Genomic DNA, 19,288 nt, shown 5'->3' with positions numbered 1-19,288 from the left:
AGAAGCTCATGGCTTTAAGCACCAATCTGAGCACAAAATCCAGACTTCAAACCAGTGGGATCATTCACTTCTACCCGAGGGGTCAGACCTCAGTTTGATGTCTCCCCTGATAGACAGCACCTCTGACAGTGCAGCACTTTCTCAGTACGACTGTACAGCCTAGATTCTGTGATCGTCGAAGCAGGACTTGAACCCACAACCTGCTGGCTCAGGAGTGAGTGCGTTACCCACTGTGCCACAACGGACACTGTGCTTCATTGAAGATCCAGAAGGCTGAGTGCCAGGTCATTTTGAAGATCTGCTGCTGCATTTTTCAGGTTTAGTATTACAGAATGAAGGGGGGCCTTGTGGCTCAGTGATAACAAACTTCTGGGCCAGAAGCTCCAGGTTGAATGGCCACTTCAGGGCTTGATGATCATGGAAGGGGTGTTCATAATGTGGCAGGTTAATTCCCAGCCTCTGAGTCCTTCCAATTTATGATGTGGAGATGCCGGCATTGGACTGGGGTAAACACAGTAAGAAGTTTAACAACACCAGGTTAAAGTCCAACAGGTTTATTTGGTAGCAAAAGCCATTTAATATCAAATAAACCTGTTGGACTTTAACCTGGTGTTGTTAAAACTCTTACTGTCCTTCCAATTTAGGCATGGTGGTGGCACACTGCTGTATATCACTGTGCCACCACCTCTGCTGGGTCTGTCCTGCCAGTGATAGAGGCCATACCCAATGTCTGGGACATTATCTGTCAGGTATAATTCCATGAGAATAACTATGTCAGGCTGTTGCTTGATTAGTCCATGAGTCAGCCCTCAGATTTTAACAAGGAGAACTTTGCAGGGTTGTGAATTGGGTTTGCCGTTGCCGTTTCTGGTGCTAGGTGATGCTGGGTGGTCCATCCAGTTTTGTTCCATTTGTAGCTGTTGAATACAACTGAGTGGCTTGCTCGGCCATTTCAGAGGGCACTTAAGAGTCAAACACATGACTGTGGGTCTGGAGTCACATGTAGGTCAGACCAGGTAAGGACGACAGATTTCCTTCCCGAAAGGGCATTACTGAACCAGATGGGTTTTTACAATAAAGCAGCCCGCTTGATTGCTACCCCTTCCACAAACATTCACTCTCCGCCCACTGACACACAGTGGCAGCCCTGTGTGCCATCTACAAGATGCACTGCAGGAACTCACCAAGGTAGCACCTTGCAAACCTATGGCAAGAGCACCCGGGAATACCACTACCTGGAGGTTCCCTTCCAAGTCACTCGCCAGCCTGACTTGGAAATATATCACCGTTCCGTCACCATCACTTGGTGAAAATCCTGGATTTCCTTAACAGCACTGTGGGTGTTCCTACACCACATGGACTGCAGAAGTTCAAAGAGCCAACTCACCGCCCCAATTGGGATGGGCAATAAATGCTGGCCTAACCAGCGATGCCCACATCGCGTAAATTGAATTAAAAAAACAGTACCAGTTAGTTAACAACTGTATCAATCATTCTGTATCAGATTTAAGGTGAAGACAATCCGACAAACAAGGGGAAGACAAAGACAGTCGAACCAGTTTGCTCTGAAGGTGAAACTAGCCAACACGGGGAAGGCAGTGGCAGACGGACTGAAAGAACCCGGCAAATCAGAACACCTTTTGACAGGCACAAATAATGTCACCCCCAAACAGCACAGCCACTGGACAGACAAACTCTACGCTTCCCAATGTTACTGCCGTGACGCTTAACCTTCCGTACGCGGTGGCGGAGCTGGTGATTGCGGTAACATCCACGGTGGGCAACGCGCTGGTCTGTGTTGCCGTGCTCCGGGATCATCGGCTTCGCACCATCACCAACTACTTCCTGGTGTCGCTCGCCGTGGCAGACTTCTGTGTGGGTGCCCTGGCTGTCCCCTGTGCCATACTGACTGATCTGGGAATCCCTAGGCACAACTTCCACCTCTGCGTCCTGATGCTCTCTGTCCTCATCATGTTAACCCAAAGTTCCATCTTCAGTCTGCTGGCCGTGGCCATCGAGCGTTATGTGGCCATCTTCCGCCCCCTACGCTATCAGTCCATTGTGACGCCCAGAAACGCTAGCGCCACTATCGCCATCACCTGGCTCCTGTCTCTCCTCATTGGTCTAGTGCCTCTGATGGGATGGCATCAGCCCTTGTTGGCAGACGGACATTGCTTCTTTGTGACAGTGATGGACATGACCTACATGGTCTACTTTAACTTCTTTGGCTGCGTCCTGGGACCCCTGGCTGCCATGTTCGCCATCTACGCCCGCATCTTGGCAGAGGTGCATCGGCTTGTGGCCAGAGTGGGTGAGGGGCGACGGGATGGGGAAAAGGCTGCGGGAGCCAAGCGGGAGATGAAGACGGCCAGCTCACTCTTCCTGGTGCTCGCCCTCTTCGCCATCTGCTGGCTTCCCCTTCACGTGATTAACTGTGTCCTCCTGCTCTGCCCACAGTGCCCTGTCCCGCTGCCCCTCCTGCTGGTCGCCATCATCCTCTCCCACGCCAACTCCGCTGTCAACCCAATTCTCTACGCCTTCAAAATGAAGGCCTTCAGAACGGCCTTCAAGGCCATATTCCTGTGTCACCCCTCACAAGTGGGGCCTACCACGAGGGTAGAATGACACCCCTCCGCCGCTGCAGGCACTCCAGGTCTCGCAGCCAAGTTTTGAAGACCAGAGCTGTCCCCATCTCCCTCTCTCAATGGCCTCACCTCAGGGGCACGGGCAGTTCACAGTGCCTCAGTATTCTGCCAGTGTCAATAGAATAGATAACCACGAGGAGTAGCAGCATCACAATCCAGCCCAAACCAGTCACCAGCTAATGTCCAGCTGCTTTTTCCAGCAAAACTCATGGGGAAGAAATCAGGGAACAGGTGTCGAGAGCGTTGTGTCCTCTCTCTAACCCAGAGTATTCAAGGAACTCTGTCCATTATCCCCTCTAATTATCAGTCTGAGGAACGCTGATCATGATCCCCTCTCTCTAACCCACAATCTAGATCTTTTGTATAGAAACCGAGGGATGAGTGATTGAGTTGATAAAAAGATGATCGCCAAGAGTTTGATACAGCAAAAATATTTCTTCCAATGGGGGAAGAAAAAAAGGGGGCCTGAATCTTAAAATTTGAGCTAGGCCGTTCAGAGTGACTTCAGGAATCATTTCTTCATAGAGAGGGCAGTGGAACTCTCTCCCACAAACAGTTCTGAAGGCTTGCTGTCGAATATAAATTAAAAAAGATGGAGATTGCTCGATATTTATTCAGCGAGCGTATTATTTAAGGAGCAAAGATTGAATGACGGAACAGGTTTGAGGGATTATTGACTGCTACAACAGCACAGCCTAGGAGGTTATTCGGCTCATTACGTCTGCGCCAGTTCTTATGAAGAGTAATCCAGTTGGTCCCAATTCCTGGTTCTTGCCCCATATCCCTGCAATTTTGTTTAAGTACTTATCCAATTTTGAATACCATTATTGAATTTGCCTCCACCGTACTCTAAGGCAGCACATTCCAGATCTTAACCACTCAAGGGGTTCAGAGGGAGTATATATAGAATAATGGATCTCTGGGAGTGATTACAGTCTGGAATCTAATCGAGGGGTTCAGATGGTTTATATATAGAATAATGGATACCTGGGAGTGATTACAGACTGGAATCTAATCGAGGGGTTCAGGTGGTTTATATATAGAATAATGGATACCTGGGAGTGATTACAGACTGGAATCTAATCGAGGGGTTCAGGTGGTTTATATATAGAATAATGGATACCTGGGAGTGATTACAGACTGGAATCTAATCGAGGGGTTCAGATGGTTTATATATAGAATAATGGATACCTGGGAGTGATTATAGACTGGAATCTAATCCAGGGTGCAGATGGTTTATATATAGAATAATGGATACCTGGGAGTGATTACAGACTGGAATCTAATCGAGGGGTTCTGATGGTTTATATATAGAATAATGGATACCTGGGAGTGATTATAGACTGGAATCTAATCGAGGGGTTCAGGTGGTTTATATATAGAATAATGGATACCTGGGAGTGATTATAGACTGGAATCTAATCGAGGGGTTCAGATGGTTTATATATAGAATAATGGATACCTGGGAGTGATTATAGACTGGAATCTAATCCAGGGTTCAGATGGTTTATATATAGAATAATGGATACCTGGGAGTGATTATAGACTGGAATCTAATCGAGGGGTTCAGATGGTTTATATATAGAATAATGGATACCTGGGAGTGATTATAGACTGGAATCTAATCGAGGGGTTCAGATGGTTTATATATAGAATAATGGATACCTGGGGGTGATTACAGACTGGAATCTAATCGAGGGGTTCAGATGGTTTATATTTAGAATAATGGATACCTGGGGGTGATTACAGACTGGAATCTAATCGAGGGGTTTGGATGGTTTATATATAGAATAATGGATACCTGGGAGTGATTACAGACTGGAATCTAATCGAGGGGTTCAGGTGGTTTATATATAGAATAATGGATACCTGGGGGTGATTACAGACTGGAATCTAATCGAGGGGTTCAGGTGGTTTATATATAGAATAATGGATACCTGGGAATGATTACAGACTGGAATCTAATCGAGGGGTTCAGATGGTTTATATATAGAATAATGGATACCTGGGGGTGATTACAGACTGGAATCTAATCGAGGGGTTCAGATGGTTTATATATAGAATAATGGATACCTGGGAGTGATTACAGACTGGAATCTAATCGAGGGGTTCAGATGGTTTATATATAGAATAATGGATACCTGGGGGTGATTACAGACTGGAATCTAATCGAGGGGTTCAGACGGTTTATGTATAGAATAATGGATACCTGGGGGTGATTACAGACTGGAATCTAATCGAGGGGTTCAGGTGGTTTATATATAGAATAATGGATACCTGGGAGTGATTACAGACTGGAATCTAATCGAGGGGTTCAGATGGTTTATATATAGAATAATGGATACCTGGGGGTGATTACAGACTGGAATCTATTCGAGGGGTTCAGATGGTTTATATAGAGAATAATGGATACCTGGGAGTGATTACAGACTGGAATCTAATCGAGGGGTTTGGATGGTTTATATATAGAATAATGGATACCTGGGAGTGATTACAGACTGGAATCTAATCGAGGGGTTTGGATGGTTTATATATAGAATAATGGATACCTGGGGGTGATTGTAAGCATTTAAGTGTGGAGGAAACCATAGTTAACACACATTTTCATGAATAGATAAATACCCCTCACTCTTGACAGCTGGAAGTTGCTTCTTTAGTTCTCCCTTGTCTTCTGCACTCAAAACACTGAAGCCCTTTAGTTGTGTGGCACTGTAGGTGGGCAGAAAGCCAAGTTCTGCTTTACTAGCCACAAAGCAGTCAGGATGGTACCAGTGATCGATCATCCCCAACTGCGGCTTCTCAGGGTTGATCATTTTCTTGGAGATACGGACGGTATCCTGTGTGGTAGACATGCAAAAGAATTTTTAAAGGCAAGTGAGACTCTAAATCACTTTAAACATTTACTCCCGCCACCCCATCAGCGTGCACCATCTACAACTTCCACTGCAGCCACTCACCAAGACAGCACCCTACAAATCCACCATCACTACTACCTAGAAGGACAAGCACAGCAGATGCATGGGAACACCACCACCTGGAGGTTCCCCTTCAAGTTAGTCACCACCCTGACTTGGAAATATGTCACAGTTCCTTCACTGGCACAAAATCCTGGAACTCCCTCCCTCATAGCACTGTGGGTGCACCTACACCACATGGTTTACAATGGTTCAAGTATAATTAGGGATGATGAACTGACTTGTCAGTGGCATCCACATCACAAGATTGGACACAAGGACAGTAAATTCACTGGTCATTCATTTATATTAAAATAATGCTTAAATATCCAGCAGCAAAATATTAGCCCTTTTGCCAGAGGCTCCTCAACACGCCGTAAGACCACAAGACATAGGAGCAGAATTAGGCCACTTGCTCTGCCATTCAATCATGGCTGATATTTTTCTCATCCCCATTCTCCTGCCTTCGCCCCATAACCCCTGTTCCCCTTATTAATCATTAAAGACACTCAATGACCCGGCCTCCACAGCCTTCTGCGGCAAAGAGTTCCACAGACTCACCACTCTCTGGCTGAAGAAATTCCTCCTCATCTCTGTTTTAAAGGATCGTCCCTTTAGTCTGAGGTTGTGCCCTCTGGTTCTAGTTTTTTCTACTAGTGGAAACATCCTCTCCACGTCCACTCTGTCCAGGCCTCGCAGTATCCTGTAAGTTTCAATAAGACCCCCCCCTCATCCTTCTAAACTCCAATGAGTACAGACCCAGAGTCCTCAACCAACTCCCAAGCTGTGTTAAAAGAACAAAGACCCTCCAAGCCTGTGCTGATCATGATGCCCTAACTAAACTAAAATAAAACTTTCTCCCCTTACTCGGTTTGTACTCCTCTATTCCCTCCTTATTCATCCATGTTCTCTTAAATGTTGCTAATGTACCTGCTTCCACCATCTCCGCTGGCAGCACTTTCCAGGCACCCACCACTCTCTGCGTGAAAAATATCCCCCGCACATCTCCCTTGAACTTCCCCCCTCTCACCTTGAACCTGTGCCTCCTTGTAATTGACACTTCCACCCTGGGAAAAAAACCTCTGACTATGCACCATGTCTATACATAGAACATTCCAGCGCAGTACAGGCCCTTCGGCCCTCGATGTTGCGCCGACCAGTGAAACCAATCTAAAGCCCATCTAACCTACACTATTCCAATATCATCCATATGTTTATCCAATGACCATTTAAATGCTCTTAATGTCGCCTCTCATAATTTTGTAGACCTCGATCAGGTCTCTTCTCAGCCTCCGTCTTTCCAGTGAAAACAATCCTAGTTTATTCAACCTCCCCTCATAGCCAACATCTGGTGAATCTACTTTGTGCTCTCTTCAAAGCTTCCAAGTCCTTCTGGTAGTGTAGTGACCAGAAAGTCATGCAATACTCCAAATGTGGCCTAACCAAAGTTTTATAAAGCTGCAACATGATTTCCCAACTCATGTACTCAATACCCCAGCTGATGAAAGCAAGCATGCCATATGCTTTCTTAATCACCTTGGCCACCTGTGTTGCCATTTTTAGGGAATTGTGGACCTGCACGCCCAGATCCCTCTGTATGTCAATGTTCCTAAGGGTTCTGCTATTTACAGTATAAATTCACACCTAATTTGATCCTCCAAAATGCATCACCTTGCATTTGTCCGGATCAAACTCCATCTGTCATTTCTGTGCCCAATTCTCCAATCTATCTATATCCTGTTGTATCCTCTGACAATCCCCGGCACTATCAGCAACTCCACCAATCTTCGTGTCATTTGCAAACATACTAATCAGACCACCCACATTTTCCTCCAGATAATTTATATATAGTATAAACAATAGAGGTCCCAGCACTGATCCCTGCAAAACACCACTAGCTACAGATCTCCATTCTGAAAAACACCCATCCATAGAACAGTACAGCACAGAACAGGCCCTTCGGCCCACGATGTTGTGCCGAGCTTTCTGAAACCAAGATCAAGCTACCCCACTCCCTATCATCCTGGTGTGCTCCATGTGCCTATCCAATAATCGCTTAAATGTTCCTAAAGTGTCTGACTCCACTATCACTGCAGGCAGTCCATTCCACACCCCAACCACTCTCTGCGTAAAGAACCTACCTCTGATATCCTTCCTGTATCTCCCACCACGAACCCGATAGTTATGCCCCCTTGTAATAGCTCCATCCACCCGAGGAAATAGTCTTTGAACGTTCACTCTATCTATCCCCTTCATCATTTTATAAACCTCTATTAAGTCTCCCCTCAGCCTCCTCCGCTCCAGAGAGAACAGCCCTAGCTCCCTCAACCTTTCCTCATAAGACCTACCCTCCAAACCAGGCAGCATCCTGGTAAATCTCCTCTGCACTCTTTCCAGCGCTTCCACATCCTTCTTATAGTGAGGTGACCAGAACTGCACACAATATTCCAAATGTGGTCTCACCAAGGTCCTGTACAGTTGCAGCATAACCCCACGGCTCTTAAACTCCAACCCCGTTAATAAAAGCTAACACACTATAGGCCTTCTTCACAGCTCTATCCACTTGAATGGCAACCTTTAGAGATCTGTGGATATGGACCCCAAGATCTCTCTGATCCACTGCCACTGTCTTCTATAACCAAGCCAGTTCCATATCCATCTAGCCAGCCCACCCCGAATCCCTTGTGATTTTAGTTTTTGTACCAGTCTGCCATGTGGGACCTTGTCAAACGACTTACTAAAGTCCATATAAACTACATCCACAGCCCTTCCTCATCAATTATCTTTGTCACCTCTTCAAAAAGGTTAATCTAACTAGTCCCCAATTCCCAGACTGTGTTAGACTAACTAGGCTTCAACTCCCAGACTGTGTTATTCTAACTATTCCTCAACTCCAGACTGTGTTATTCTAACTATTCCTCAACTCCAGACTGTGTTATTCTAACTATTCCTCAACTCCAGACTGTGTTATTCAAACTCAGCCTGAACACTCAGACAGCGTTATTCTAACTAGGTCCCAACTCCAAAATGGTTTATCCGCACCCCTCAATGCTAGAAGTGACTTCAACATCCACTCACCTTTTCTATTTTTTTACTGCAGCCTTTACACATGCTCCTGTTCGATTTGGCGTATTCCACTATAAAGTCATTCAGGGTCTTCTCCCCTTTTCCCTCTCCCTGCTCGCCACCCTTTCCTGTGCGTTTAAAAAAAAAAACACGTTTGACCAGAACCCCAATACCTGCATGTTTAGGAGACAGTGGGCAAATGAGTCCATGTTTTAGCCGTACAAGTGACACGATACAGCCATAATTTATGCCTCGTGGATCCAGCTTCTTATCTGCTGAAGAAACTGGTGCAGCTGGAATTGTTCTCCTCAGGCCTGCATTTACAAGTTTGCTTGTTAAAGGTGATTAGGGAGAGATTTGATCAAAGTGTCCCATGTTACAAAGGTTTCTGATAAAAATATAAGTGAAGGATAAAATATGACAGATGCAGTGAAAAGGCAGAGGCAGCATGGTGGCATTGTGGTTAGCACTGCTGCCACAGAGCGCGAGGGATCCGGATTCAATTCCAGCTTCGGGTCACCGTCTGTGTGGAGTCTGCACGTTCTCCGTGTGTCTATGAAAGTTTCCTCGGGGTGTTCCGGTTTCTTCCCACACTCCAAAGATGTACGGGTTAGGTGGAATAACCATGCTAAAATTGTCCCTTAGTGTCAGGGGGACTAGCAAGGTAAATACATGGGGTTACAAGGATAGGGCCGGAGTGGGATTGTTGGATTGCGGCACGGTAGCACAGTGGTTAGCACTGCTGCTTCCCAGCTCCAAGGACCTGGGTTTGATTCCCGGCATGGGTCACTGTCTGTGTGGAGTTTGCACATTCTCCTCGTGTCTGCGTGGGTTTTCTCCAGGTGCTCCGGTTTCCTCCCACAGTCCAAAGGTGTGCGGGTTAGGTTGATTGGCCGTGCTAAAATTGCCCCTTAGTGTCCTGAGATGCGTAGGTTAGAGGGATTAGCGGGTAAAATATGTAGGGATATGGGGGTAGGGCCTGGGTGGGATTGTGGTCGGTGCAGACTCGATGGGCCAAAGGGCTTCTTTCTGCACTATAGGGTTCTATGAGTTGTATGAGTCGGTGTAGGCTTGATGGGCAAAATGGCCTCCTTCTGCACTGTATGGATTCTGATTCTATGAATGAAATTTAAAAGGACATGATGGGCCAAATGGCCTCCTTCTTGTAATTTACCATTGCGTGATTAGATGTTAGGAGCATAAACGAAGTTTAAGTACGCGCTCTCCTCAATTTGCCGATACCTCAAGCCTCGATATTGATACCTATTGATACCTCAAGAAGGATGTGAATGCACTGGAGGGGGTGCAGAGGAGATTCACCAGGATGCTGCCTGGGATGGAACATTTAAGTTATGAAGAGGTTGGAAAGGGTTGGGTTGTTTTCCTTGGGAGTGGAGAAGACTGAGGGGTGACCTGATTGAGGTGTACAAGATTATGAGGGGCATGGACAGAGTGGATAGTTGAAGGGTCAGTTACGAGGGGACACAAATTTAAAGTGAGGGGTGGGAGGTTTAGGGGGGGGCTTTGCGGAAAAACCTTTTTACTCAGAGGTTGGTGCTGTTCTGGAATGCACTGCCTGGGAGGGTGGTGGAGGCGGGATGCCTCACATCCTTTAAAAAGTACCTGGATGAGTACTTGGCACATCATAACATTCAAGGCTATGGGCCAAGTGCTGGCAAGTGGGATTAGGTGGGCAGGTCAGGGCATTTCATGCGTCGGTGCAGATTCGATGGGCCGAAGGGCCTCTTCTGCACTGTAGTAATATTTGATTCTGATTCTGCTGAGGCCAGCAGGTCTCCATGTTATAACCTAGGTTTAATTCACCAATAAGAACATAAGAAATAGGAGCAGGAGTAGGCCATCTAGCCCCTCGAGCCTGCCCCGCCATTCAATAAGATCATGGCTGATCTGAAGTGGATCAGACCGAGAACAGCCCTTGCCAAAACTCCAGGACAATGACATTCAAATAGGGCAAAACAGGCAGGTCAGGAAGTATCACTGTAGATAAAAGAATGATGCCAGTTCACCATGTCTCACAGACACAGCTCAGGTTGGAAACAGGCAGAGAGGAAGAACAATCATGATGTAAAACAACAAAAATGCTCCCATCTTCCTCAAGTCCTGAGGCTGGTTAACGCAGACAGGAAGGATTGACATTGAGAGTCTGGACGTTCAGGTGGCTTTTTGCCAGGAATCTGTCCTGTGAAAATTTGCATGGTGAGTTGGGATGGTGAAGAGTCAGGTTTCCACTGTATGTAAAAAAATCAGGATATTTACTTTGGAAAACCATAGCCAAGATTGTGTAATTGAAACATTACAAGAAACTTCAGTTTTATTCAGCTTTGAATGGAATACATTAAACACCTCAACATAATCCGATGTCCTTCATCCGGCACATCTGGAGTGACAAACCTTGGACGTCTGTGGTCTTTAGGGCAATAATCAGTTGACACAAAGGATTAACAAGTTACCAAATTACCCAACTAATCAAAACCACTATTACCCTCAACGGGAACAACACTGAAAACAGGGCAAATTGGTTCATTTGTTTTAAAGCCAGAATCAGAGTGATCCACCATCTTGAACTTTTCTTATCTACGTGAAAAGTAACTTTAACAATCTAATTAAAAAGCAACAGAACAATTCTGAATAAAATGCTTATTACTCATCAAACTGCCTGGACTGAGTTGTAAATGCCAGGATGAGGAGAGAAAGGAAAAGAGATAACTGGGAAAAAGGACCTTCTCTTTCCTCATTCTATTTTGATTTTTTTTGTTTAATTTTGAAAGCCAAGCAAATCCCTAAGTGGAAGAGGTAGAATAAAATGGGGCACTAAGCCTGAGGTAAGTGATAGCAGAACATAGAAGTTAGAAGCAGAGGTAGGCCATTTGGCCCTTCAAGCCTGCTCCACCATTCATTTTGAACATGGCCGATCATCGAATCCAATATCCTGATCCCCCCTTCCTCCCATATCCCTTGATCCCTTTAGCCGCAAGAGCTATATCTAATTTCTTCTTGAAATTAGACGTTTTGACCTCAACTACATTCTGTGATAGTGAATTCCACACATTCACCACCCTCTGGGTGAAGAAATTTCTCCTCACCTCAGTTCTAAAAGGTTTACCCCTTATCCTCAAACTATGACCCCTAGTTCTGGACTCTGCCACTAGGATCTTGTTAGTACAAATATAAAAGTTACAATATATCGTACCTCCTCCTGCCCCACCGGTTTCAATGGCCTTTTTAATCTTCTCCTGGTCATCCCACCGAAGGTCCGACAATCCGTCCACATCCGAGGGCGACACCACCCGGGCTCGCTTCCAGAAACAGGCATAGTGGTGCCAGTGGGGTACCTTCCCGTCAAACATCGGTGACTGTAAGGGTATACAATTCACATAACAGTCACACTGGGGTAACTTTGACACTGAAGAATGTTGGCACTCAGTGTTACAGCCCTTCCCCAATTATGGACACATCTGTGCAATTTCTAATTGTTGTTTTGAATCCTAGTCTGAGGTGATCGTTTGGATAGTCGGGAACATTGAAAAAGGAGGAAAAAAAGAAAATAGCAACCCTTAGTGACGTAAGGATGTCCCAATGTGGAAGTGTTATCACTGTTGTAATGTAGCAAATGTGACGGCCAATTTGCATGCAGCAATCCCAGACACAGTAAGTGATAATGACTAGATAAATGTTTGAGCAATGTTGACTGACAGATACATATCAGCCTGGGAAAGCAGGAAAATCTCCTTGCTTCAAAATAGACCTGTGAGATCTTTTACATCCACCCGAGGACAAATGGGGGCCAAGGTTCAACAGTTCATTCGAATGACAGCATCTCCCAACAGTGCCGACCTCCTTCTGTACTGCATTCGATGCACCAGCCTGGATTATGTGCTCCAGCCTTTGGAGTGTGGGGCGGCACAGTGGTTAACATTGCTGCCTCACAGCAGGGACCCGAGTTCGATTCCCAGCTTCGGTCACTGTCTATGCAGAGCCTGCACACTCTCTCTGTGTCTGCGTGGGTTTCCTCCCACAGTCTGAAAGACGCGATGGGTAGGTGCATTGGCCATGCTAAATACTCCCTCAGTGAACCCGAACAGGTGCCGGAGTCTGGCATCTCGGGATTTTCACAGTACTTCATTGCAGTGTTAATGTAAGCCTACTTGTGACACTAATAAATAAACATGTTAAACTGAAGTTTGAACGGAACCTCGATCTCCAGCAGGTAAAAATGTTCAGCCTTTTCCTTGCTTTAAGGCTGTGAAGGGAAACAAATACTTGGACCAACTGACTGTTTAAGGTAGGGTGGACTGTAATCTGATTGTTAACTTGTGTCCTAGTTTAACCTCACTGATAACATATTCGCATCACTCAGGTGCTGCAGCACATAATCTAGGTCAAGGCTTGAAATATTAAAACGAGCTCTGTCACTTCAGTTCTACATCTCATGATCCAATTACATGATCCAGAATAAAAGAGTTCCCTCGGTATTCCGGCCTGCACCGTTCTTCAATAAACTGGCCAATATTTGGTCTTGCTTCTTTGTCCAATATGGCTGCAACGGAACCAAGCTGCAAACAATTCCTTGCTCCGAGATTTTCTCTGAGCGATTATAGCTCGGAAACTGGCTTGTTGGCCGAATCACATATCTAAGGTGAAACAAACGTGGTCATGGTCTCTGCTCCAGTCACTAAGTCTGCAGCCTCACAAGCCTGGATGCATCTATCTCCCTATAGTGGAAATTTCACTATCACTGTAAATAATTTGATATGGTGCCATATAAATACCAGGCCTGCTTTCTATAAGGGTATGAATCTGTACTATACTGGGTACAGCAGAATGCCCTGGCCATTATTTATCACTCAACCAACATCACTGAAAGAAAGAGATTATCTGACCATCAACACACTGTCCTTTGTGGGATCTTGCTGTGCACAAATTGGCTACCACATTTCCTGCTTTACAACAGTCACTGCAATTTAAACTAAGTACGTGAGAGGAGGGCAAGGCCGGCAGTGAGCCAAACCAGAAATCCTTGCACTCGCTATCAACATGCATTCATATAGCACGTTTAATGCAGTAATAGATCCCAAGGCGCTTCACGGAAGCAATCAAAATGTACAAAGAACAAAGAAAATTACAGCACAGGAACAGGCTCTTCAGCCCTCAGAGTCCGCACCGACCATGCTGCCCGACTGAACTAAAACCCCCTACCCTTCCGGGGACCATATCGCTCTATTCTCATCCCATGTAACACACAGAATCCCTACAGTGCAGAAGGAGCCCATTCAGCCAGCACCGACAACAATCCCACCCACGCCCCAAGTCCTTAACCCGAAGTATTTATCCTGCTAATCCTGCTGACATTAAGGGGCAATTTAGCATCGCCAATCAATCTAACCTGCACGAGGGGCTTTCAGGACAAGTGACCAAAATTTGGTCAGACAGACAGGCTTAAGCAGCATCTTGGGAAAAGGGAGGGAAATAGTGAGGTTTATGGAGGGAATTTCAGAGAGGGCCCATGCAGGTGAAGATATGTTTCCTCTCCCAAAGAGAGTGAGCAGCATGTGGGAATGAGCTCCTGGAGGCAGCTGCTGGAACTATTTCAGGAACAGTTGGCCGTTGCAATGGGAGGGATGAGCGAGACGGCTGGGCATTTCTGCAGGAATGAACAAAAAGATGGGCCGAATGGCCTTCCTCGTTCACACGGAGTGTCATCGCTGCTACAATGCCTAACAAACCAAGACAGACGAATGCACTATCATCCCCAACATACCATTGTTCTCATGGTGCATGATGTCAAACCCAGCAATCAGCAGCAAAATAGTGCAGTCTGAGGGATGACCTGGTAGAGATTATGAAGGGGGTGCAGGGCGGGGGGAGACAGATGATGCCTGGGATGCAGGAGTGTCGTGTGAGGCGACAATGTGTTGACTAGACCTCAGCCTATATTCCCTGGAGTTTGGAAGAATGAGACGGGATCTCACTGAAACGTATAAAATTCTGACTGGGCTGCACAGACTGGATTCAGGGACGGTGTTTCCTTTGGCTTGGGGGGGGGGGGGTGTGCGTGTGTGTGCGTCTAGAACAAGGCGTCTCAATCTCAGGATACAGAGAAGGCCATTTAGAACTGAGATGGAGAGAAAGTTCTGCACTCAAGAGGGTGGTGAATGTGGAATTCTTTATCACAGAAGGTTGTGGAGGCCAAATCACTGAATATACTCAAGGAGGAAAAAGATACGTTTCTAGGCTCTCAAGATGTTGTGGTGTTTGGGGAGTGTGGGGAAATGTGGCATTGCGGGGAAATGTGGCATTGCGATAGAGGATCAGCCACGATCACACTGAGTGGCGGAGAAGGATCGAAGGGCTGAATGGCCTAATCCTGCTCCAGTTTTGTGCTGTTGTTTGTGGGGGAATCCGAAACCAAGGGTCATAAATAGAAGACAGAAATGAATACATTGGATAGGAAATCCAGAAACCTCTATCCTGTGTGGTTAGAATGGGAAACTCGCCATCACAGTTGAAGGGAATGGAGTGCATATATTCAAGGGGAACTGAGATAAGCATGTGCGAGAGGAAGAACAAGACACAGCTTTGTTTATGGGGCGAGAAAGATGGGAGGAGACTCATGAGGAACAAGGCCTGGACCAGGTGGGCCACGCAGCCTGTTTCTGTGCTGTAAATTCTACATAAGCACTTCTGCCACCAGCAGCTTGTGACCCGGACGCTACAGCGGTGGCGACATTAGCAGAGACAACTCTGCACCATAAAATGACAGAGAGAGGCTGTTCTATATCTTAACAATGAGTGTCCAATCTTGACTAGTGCTGAGTGCCTCAAAATGCAAGGCATTCCATTCCACAGGATTCGCATTCCTCACCTCAATAAGCACAAAACTCACCAAACTGAGTGACAGTTAACCCATGTCACTGCCTTTCAGCACGGCACCATTGAATGGTTATAGCACAGAAAGGTAATTTAGCCCACTGAATCCATGAGTTTTCTACACGAACAACTCAGTCCCACACAACCTTCTTCCCTGTAACCCTGCAAAGTTCTCTCTTCAGCTGTTTAATCCAGTTCCCTTTGGAAAGCTACAATTGAATCTGCCTCCAACCCACAGTCACATACTGCATAATGTCGCCAATGATTTTTTTGCCATTCACTCTATATCCGTGTCCTCTGGATCTTGATCCTTCTTCCAATGGGAATATTTCTCCCTAGTATTCTGCCCAGACCCTTTATGATTTTGAAGAGTCTATTAAATTTCTTCTCAACCTTCTCTTCCCCAAGTTGGACAACCACAACTTCTCCAATCTATCCCATTACAGTGGTGTTATCAGCAAACTTGAAAATCGAGTTGGAGCGGAATTTGGCCATAAGTCATATGTGTGTAAGGAGTGTAGCAAGGGGTTGAGGACACAGCCTTTTGGGGCACTGGTGTTGAGGATGACTGTGGAGGAAGTGTTGTTGCCTATCCTGACTGATTTCGGTCTGTGGGTTAGGATTCAGTCGCAGAGGGAGGAGCCGAACCCTAGGCCACAGAGTTTGGAGATGAGTTTTGTAAGAATAATGGTGTTGAAAGCTGAGCTGTAGTCAATAAGTAGGAGTCTGACATAAGTTTCTTTGTTATCCAGGGTGGAGTGTAGGGCCAAGGAGATGGTCTCTGCTGTGGAACTGTTGCGACGATAGGCGAACTGTAGTGGATCCGGGCAATCTGAGAGGCTGGAGTTTACCCCTGCCATGACTAACCTTTCGAAGCAGTTCATAATGATGGATGAGAGAGCCACCGACCGATAGTCATTAAGGAACGCTGCCGAGCTGAATGTGCAATGTTATGGGGATAAAGCATAAGAATGGGACTAAATAGAATGTTCTTTCAGTGGGTGGTGCAGGGTCGTTTGGCTGAATGGCCTCCTCCAACACTGTAAAGATTCTGTGAATTTTGTTTCCTCTGCTTTCAAATGGCAGCTGTTCACCTTCTGCCATTCACATCTCCTCTGAACACACCTTCTGTTTTTGTATTTCCATTTCCTTTCCCTTTGGCTGTGCCCCACCAACTGTGTGTCATTTAATGTCTGCTGTCTTCCACCCTCACACTGACCTTGCCTCATATTTACTTTCCACCTTCCCCCTTTCACTGCCTTAAAACCCATTGCCACCGTTCCCCAGTTTCAATAAAACATTAACCCTATTTCTCTCTGCACAGACACTGCCAGCATTTCCAGCATCCACATTATTTGGCCGTTGGATCACTTTGCACATCTCTGCGTCTTCCCTCTGCCTTCAATTGCTAATAAACAATGACCTGCTCCTCAGAATCTGACTCTGCCTTTCAAAGTGCAACCTTATAACTTACGTAAAAGAAAAGAGCCAACAGAGAGGCAGGCAGGATGAATCAAATGGAGAAAATACCAGGTCAAATCATTTGAAGCTAAAATGTATTTATTAGTGTCACAAGTAGGCTTACATGTAGTTACTGTGAAAATCCCCTAGTCGCCACACTCCGGCACTTGTTCGGGCACACGGAGGGAGAATTTAGCATGGCCAATCCACCTAACCAGTCATTCAGACTGTGGGAGGAAATTGGAGTACCTGGAGGAAACCCACAGACACAAGGAGAACGTGCAGACTCCGCACAGACAGCGACCCAAGCTGGGAATCAAATCCAGGTCCCTGGCGCTGTGAGGCAGCAGTGCCATCGTGCTGTATCATAGAATCCCTACAGTGCAGGAGGGGGCCATTCAGCCCATCGAGTCTGCACCGACCACAATCCCACCCAGGCCATATCCCCGTAACCCCATGCATTTGCCTTACTAGCCCCCCTAACACTAAGGAGCACCCGTAGGAAACCCACGCAGACACAGGGAGAATGTGCAGATTCCACACCGACAGTGACCAAGCCTGGAATCGAACCCGGGTCCCTGGCGCTGCTAACCACTTTGCCAGCGTGCCGTATCATTGAGGAGTTTAATGCATTATGGTGATGGGGAGGAGGAGGACAGCAATGATCTGCAGTGATAACTCGATAATGATTTGGCAAATCAACTCCCAAATATCCAGCTTTGCACATTAAAAAAAATAAATATTCCTGAAAATATAAACAATTTTCAAATGCAATAATAAGGGCTTAAGTTTTTGGGTGGACACTTTGAAGTGAGAAGACCCAGTTTGTGTTGGGACTCTGATAGCCCTGCTGCATAATGGAAATTGCAGTCAATGACTGAACATTACAGCTCAGTGTGGGTAGGGCCTGCCTTCCAGTGAATCACCCCAACAAGACAAAACATATCCACCAGCTCAGCCTGCAAATGCATTAGCAAACACAACAAGGGATGCAAAAGCTGACCACCATAATGAGACCTGTGCTTCAATGCAGAGACAGGCACGTTTAGAAAGAAGGAAGGTTTGCATGGCACAGTATGAAACACTCTGCCGGCCTGGACTGTGCAACACGAGGCCTCGCTGCCCTGCCGCAGGGAGAAAGCGCGGCCGGCTAAGAACACCGCACAGACTGCAGGGCAAGTTTCATTCCCAATGTACCTGCACCATGATTGCGAGCCGCAGGGAGTCCTTGGCGATGGTTTCCGAGCATTTCTTACAGGAGGCCCGGCCGCTCTTGGCATACTCGGCTTTGAAGAGCTTCCCCTCGGCCATGTCGCTGCAAAGAGCGCGAGCAGCAGCGCCGCGCGAAGGAGGACAGCAGCAGCGCGAGCGCCGCGCGGGGGGGACGGCAGCAGCAGCGAAGGGGGGAGGGGAGCAGCGCGAGCGCCGCGCGGGGGAGGAGAACAGCGCGATCGGCAGCGCGCGGGCTGAGCAGCGCCGCTGATTGGCGCAGAGCGGGAAGCACGCGGTCACCCGGGGGTGATTGACAGGGCGCGCGGGCGCTGAGAGCCACAAAGCCGTTAGGAGGGGGCCATTCTGCCCATGTGGTCCATGCCAGCCCCAGGACACCCAGGTGCCCTTTCTGCACCTGGCCCTGTAGCTTACAGCACTTGAGGTGTGGATCCAGGTACTCTTTTTTTGAAAATAGTTTAGAGTCTCTGCCTCCGCAACTGACCCGGGGCAACAAATTCCAGACACCCACCCACCGCCCTCTGCGTAAAAAAAACTTTTCCTCATGCCCCCTCTACACCTCGTGCCATTTACCTTGAATCCCGTGTTCGATTCCTGGGCGGCACGGTAGCACAGTGGTTAGCACTGCTGCTTCACAGCTCCAGGGACCTGGGTTCGATTCTCGGCTTGGGTCACTGTCTGTGTGGAGTTTGCACATTCTCCTCGTGTCTGCGTGGGTTTCCTCTAGGTGCTCCGGTTTCCTCCCACAGTCCAAAGATGTGCGGGTTAGGTTGATTGGCCATGCTAAAATTGCCCCTTAGTGTCCTGAGATGCATAGGTTAGAGGGATTAGTGGGTAAAATATGGAGGGATATGTAGGGGGGTAGGGTCTGGGTGGGATTGTGGTCGGTGCAGACTCAATGGGCCGAATGGCCTCTTTCTGTACTGTAGGGTTTCTATGATAATAGATGTAAGGAGTCTAACAACACCAGGTTTATTTGGTAGCAAACGCCACTAGCTTTCGGAGCGCTGCTCCTTCGTCAGGTGAGTGGGAGATCTGCTAACA

At 46.9% G+C, this 19,288-nt stretch overlaps 2 protein-coding genes across 2 annotated transcripts in view; one reads left to right on the top strand and one right to left on the bottom strand.

The window, feature by feature from the left end:
* The window catches only part of parp1 (poly (ADP-ribose) polymerase 1), a 60,206-nt gene extending 41,803 nt beyond the window's left edge, over positions 1–18,403 (bottom strand). Inside the window, exons 1-4 of the mRNA XM_078212196.1 lie at positions 18,212–18,403; positions 11,877–12,039; positions 8,678–8,793; positions 5,268–5,482 (exon numbers count right to left, since the gene is read on the bottom strand). Coding sequence (XP_078068322.1) covers positions 5,268–5,482; positions 8,678–8,793; positions 11,877–12,039; positions 18,212–18,325 — 608 coding nt within the window. The 5' untranslated portion in view covers positions 18,326–18,403. The remainder of the gene's footprint in view (positions 1–5,267; positions 5,483–8,677; positions 8,794–11,876; positions 12,040–18,211) is intronic.
* On the top strand, positions 1,657–2,625 carry adorb1a (adenosine receptor B1a). Its single transcript, XM_078213493.1, has one exon. The coding sequence runs from the start codon at positions 1,657–1,659 to the stop codon at positions 2,623–2,625; it is 969 nt and encodes a 322-aa protein (XP_078069619.1).
* Positions 18,404–19,288: the final 885 nt, after the last annotated feature.

Source organism: Mustelus asterias, chromosome 5, assembly GCF_964213995.1.
Source record: "Mustelus asterias chromosome 5, sMusAst1.hap1.1, whole genome shotgun sequence".
NCBI classification, from domain to species: domain Eukaryota; kingdom Metazoa; phylum Chordata; class Chondrichthyes; order Carcharhiniformes; family Triakidae; genus Mustelus; species Mustelus asterias.
The sequence above is the reverse complement of the archived record's forward strand: the minus strand, read 5'-3'. Positions and strand labels throughout refer to the sequence as shown.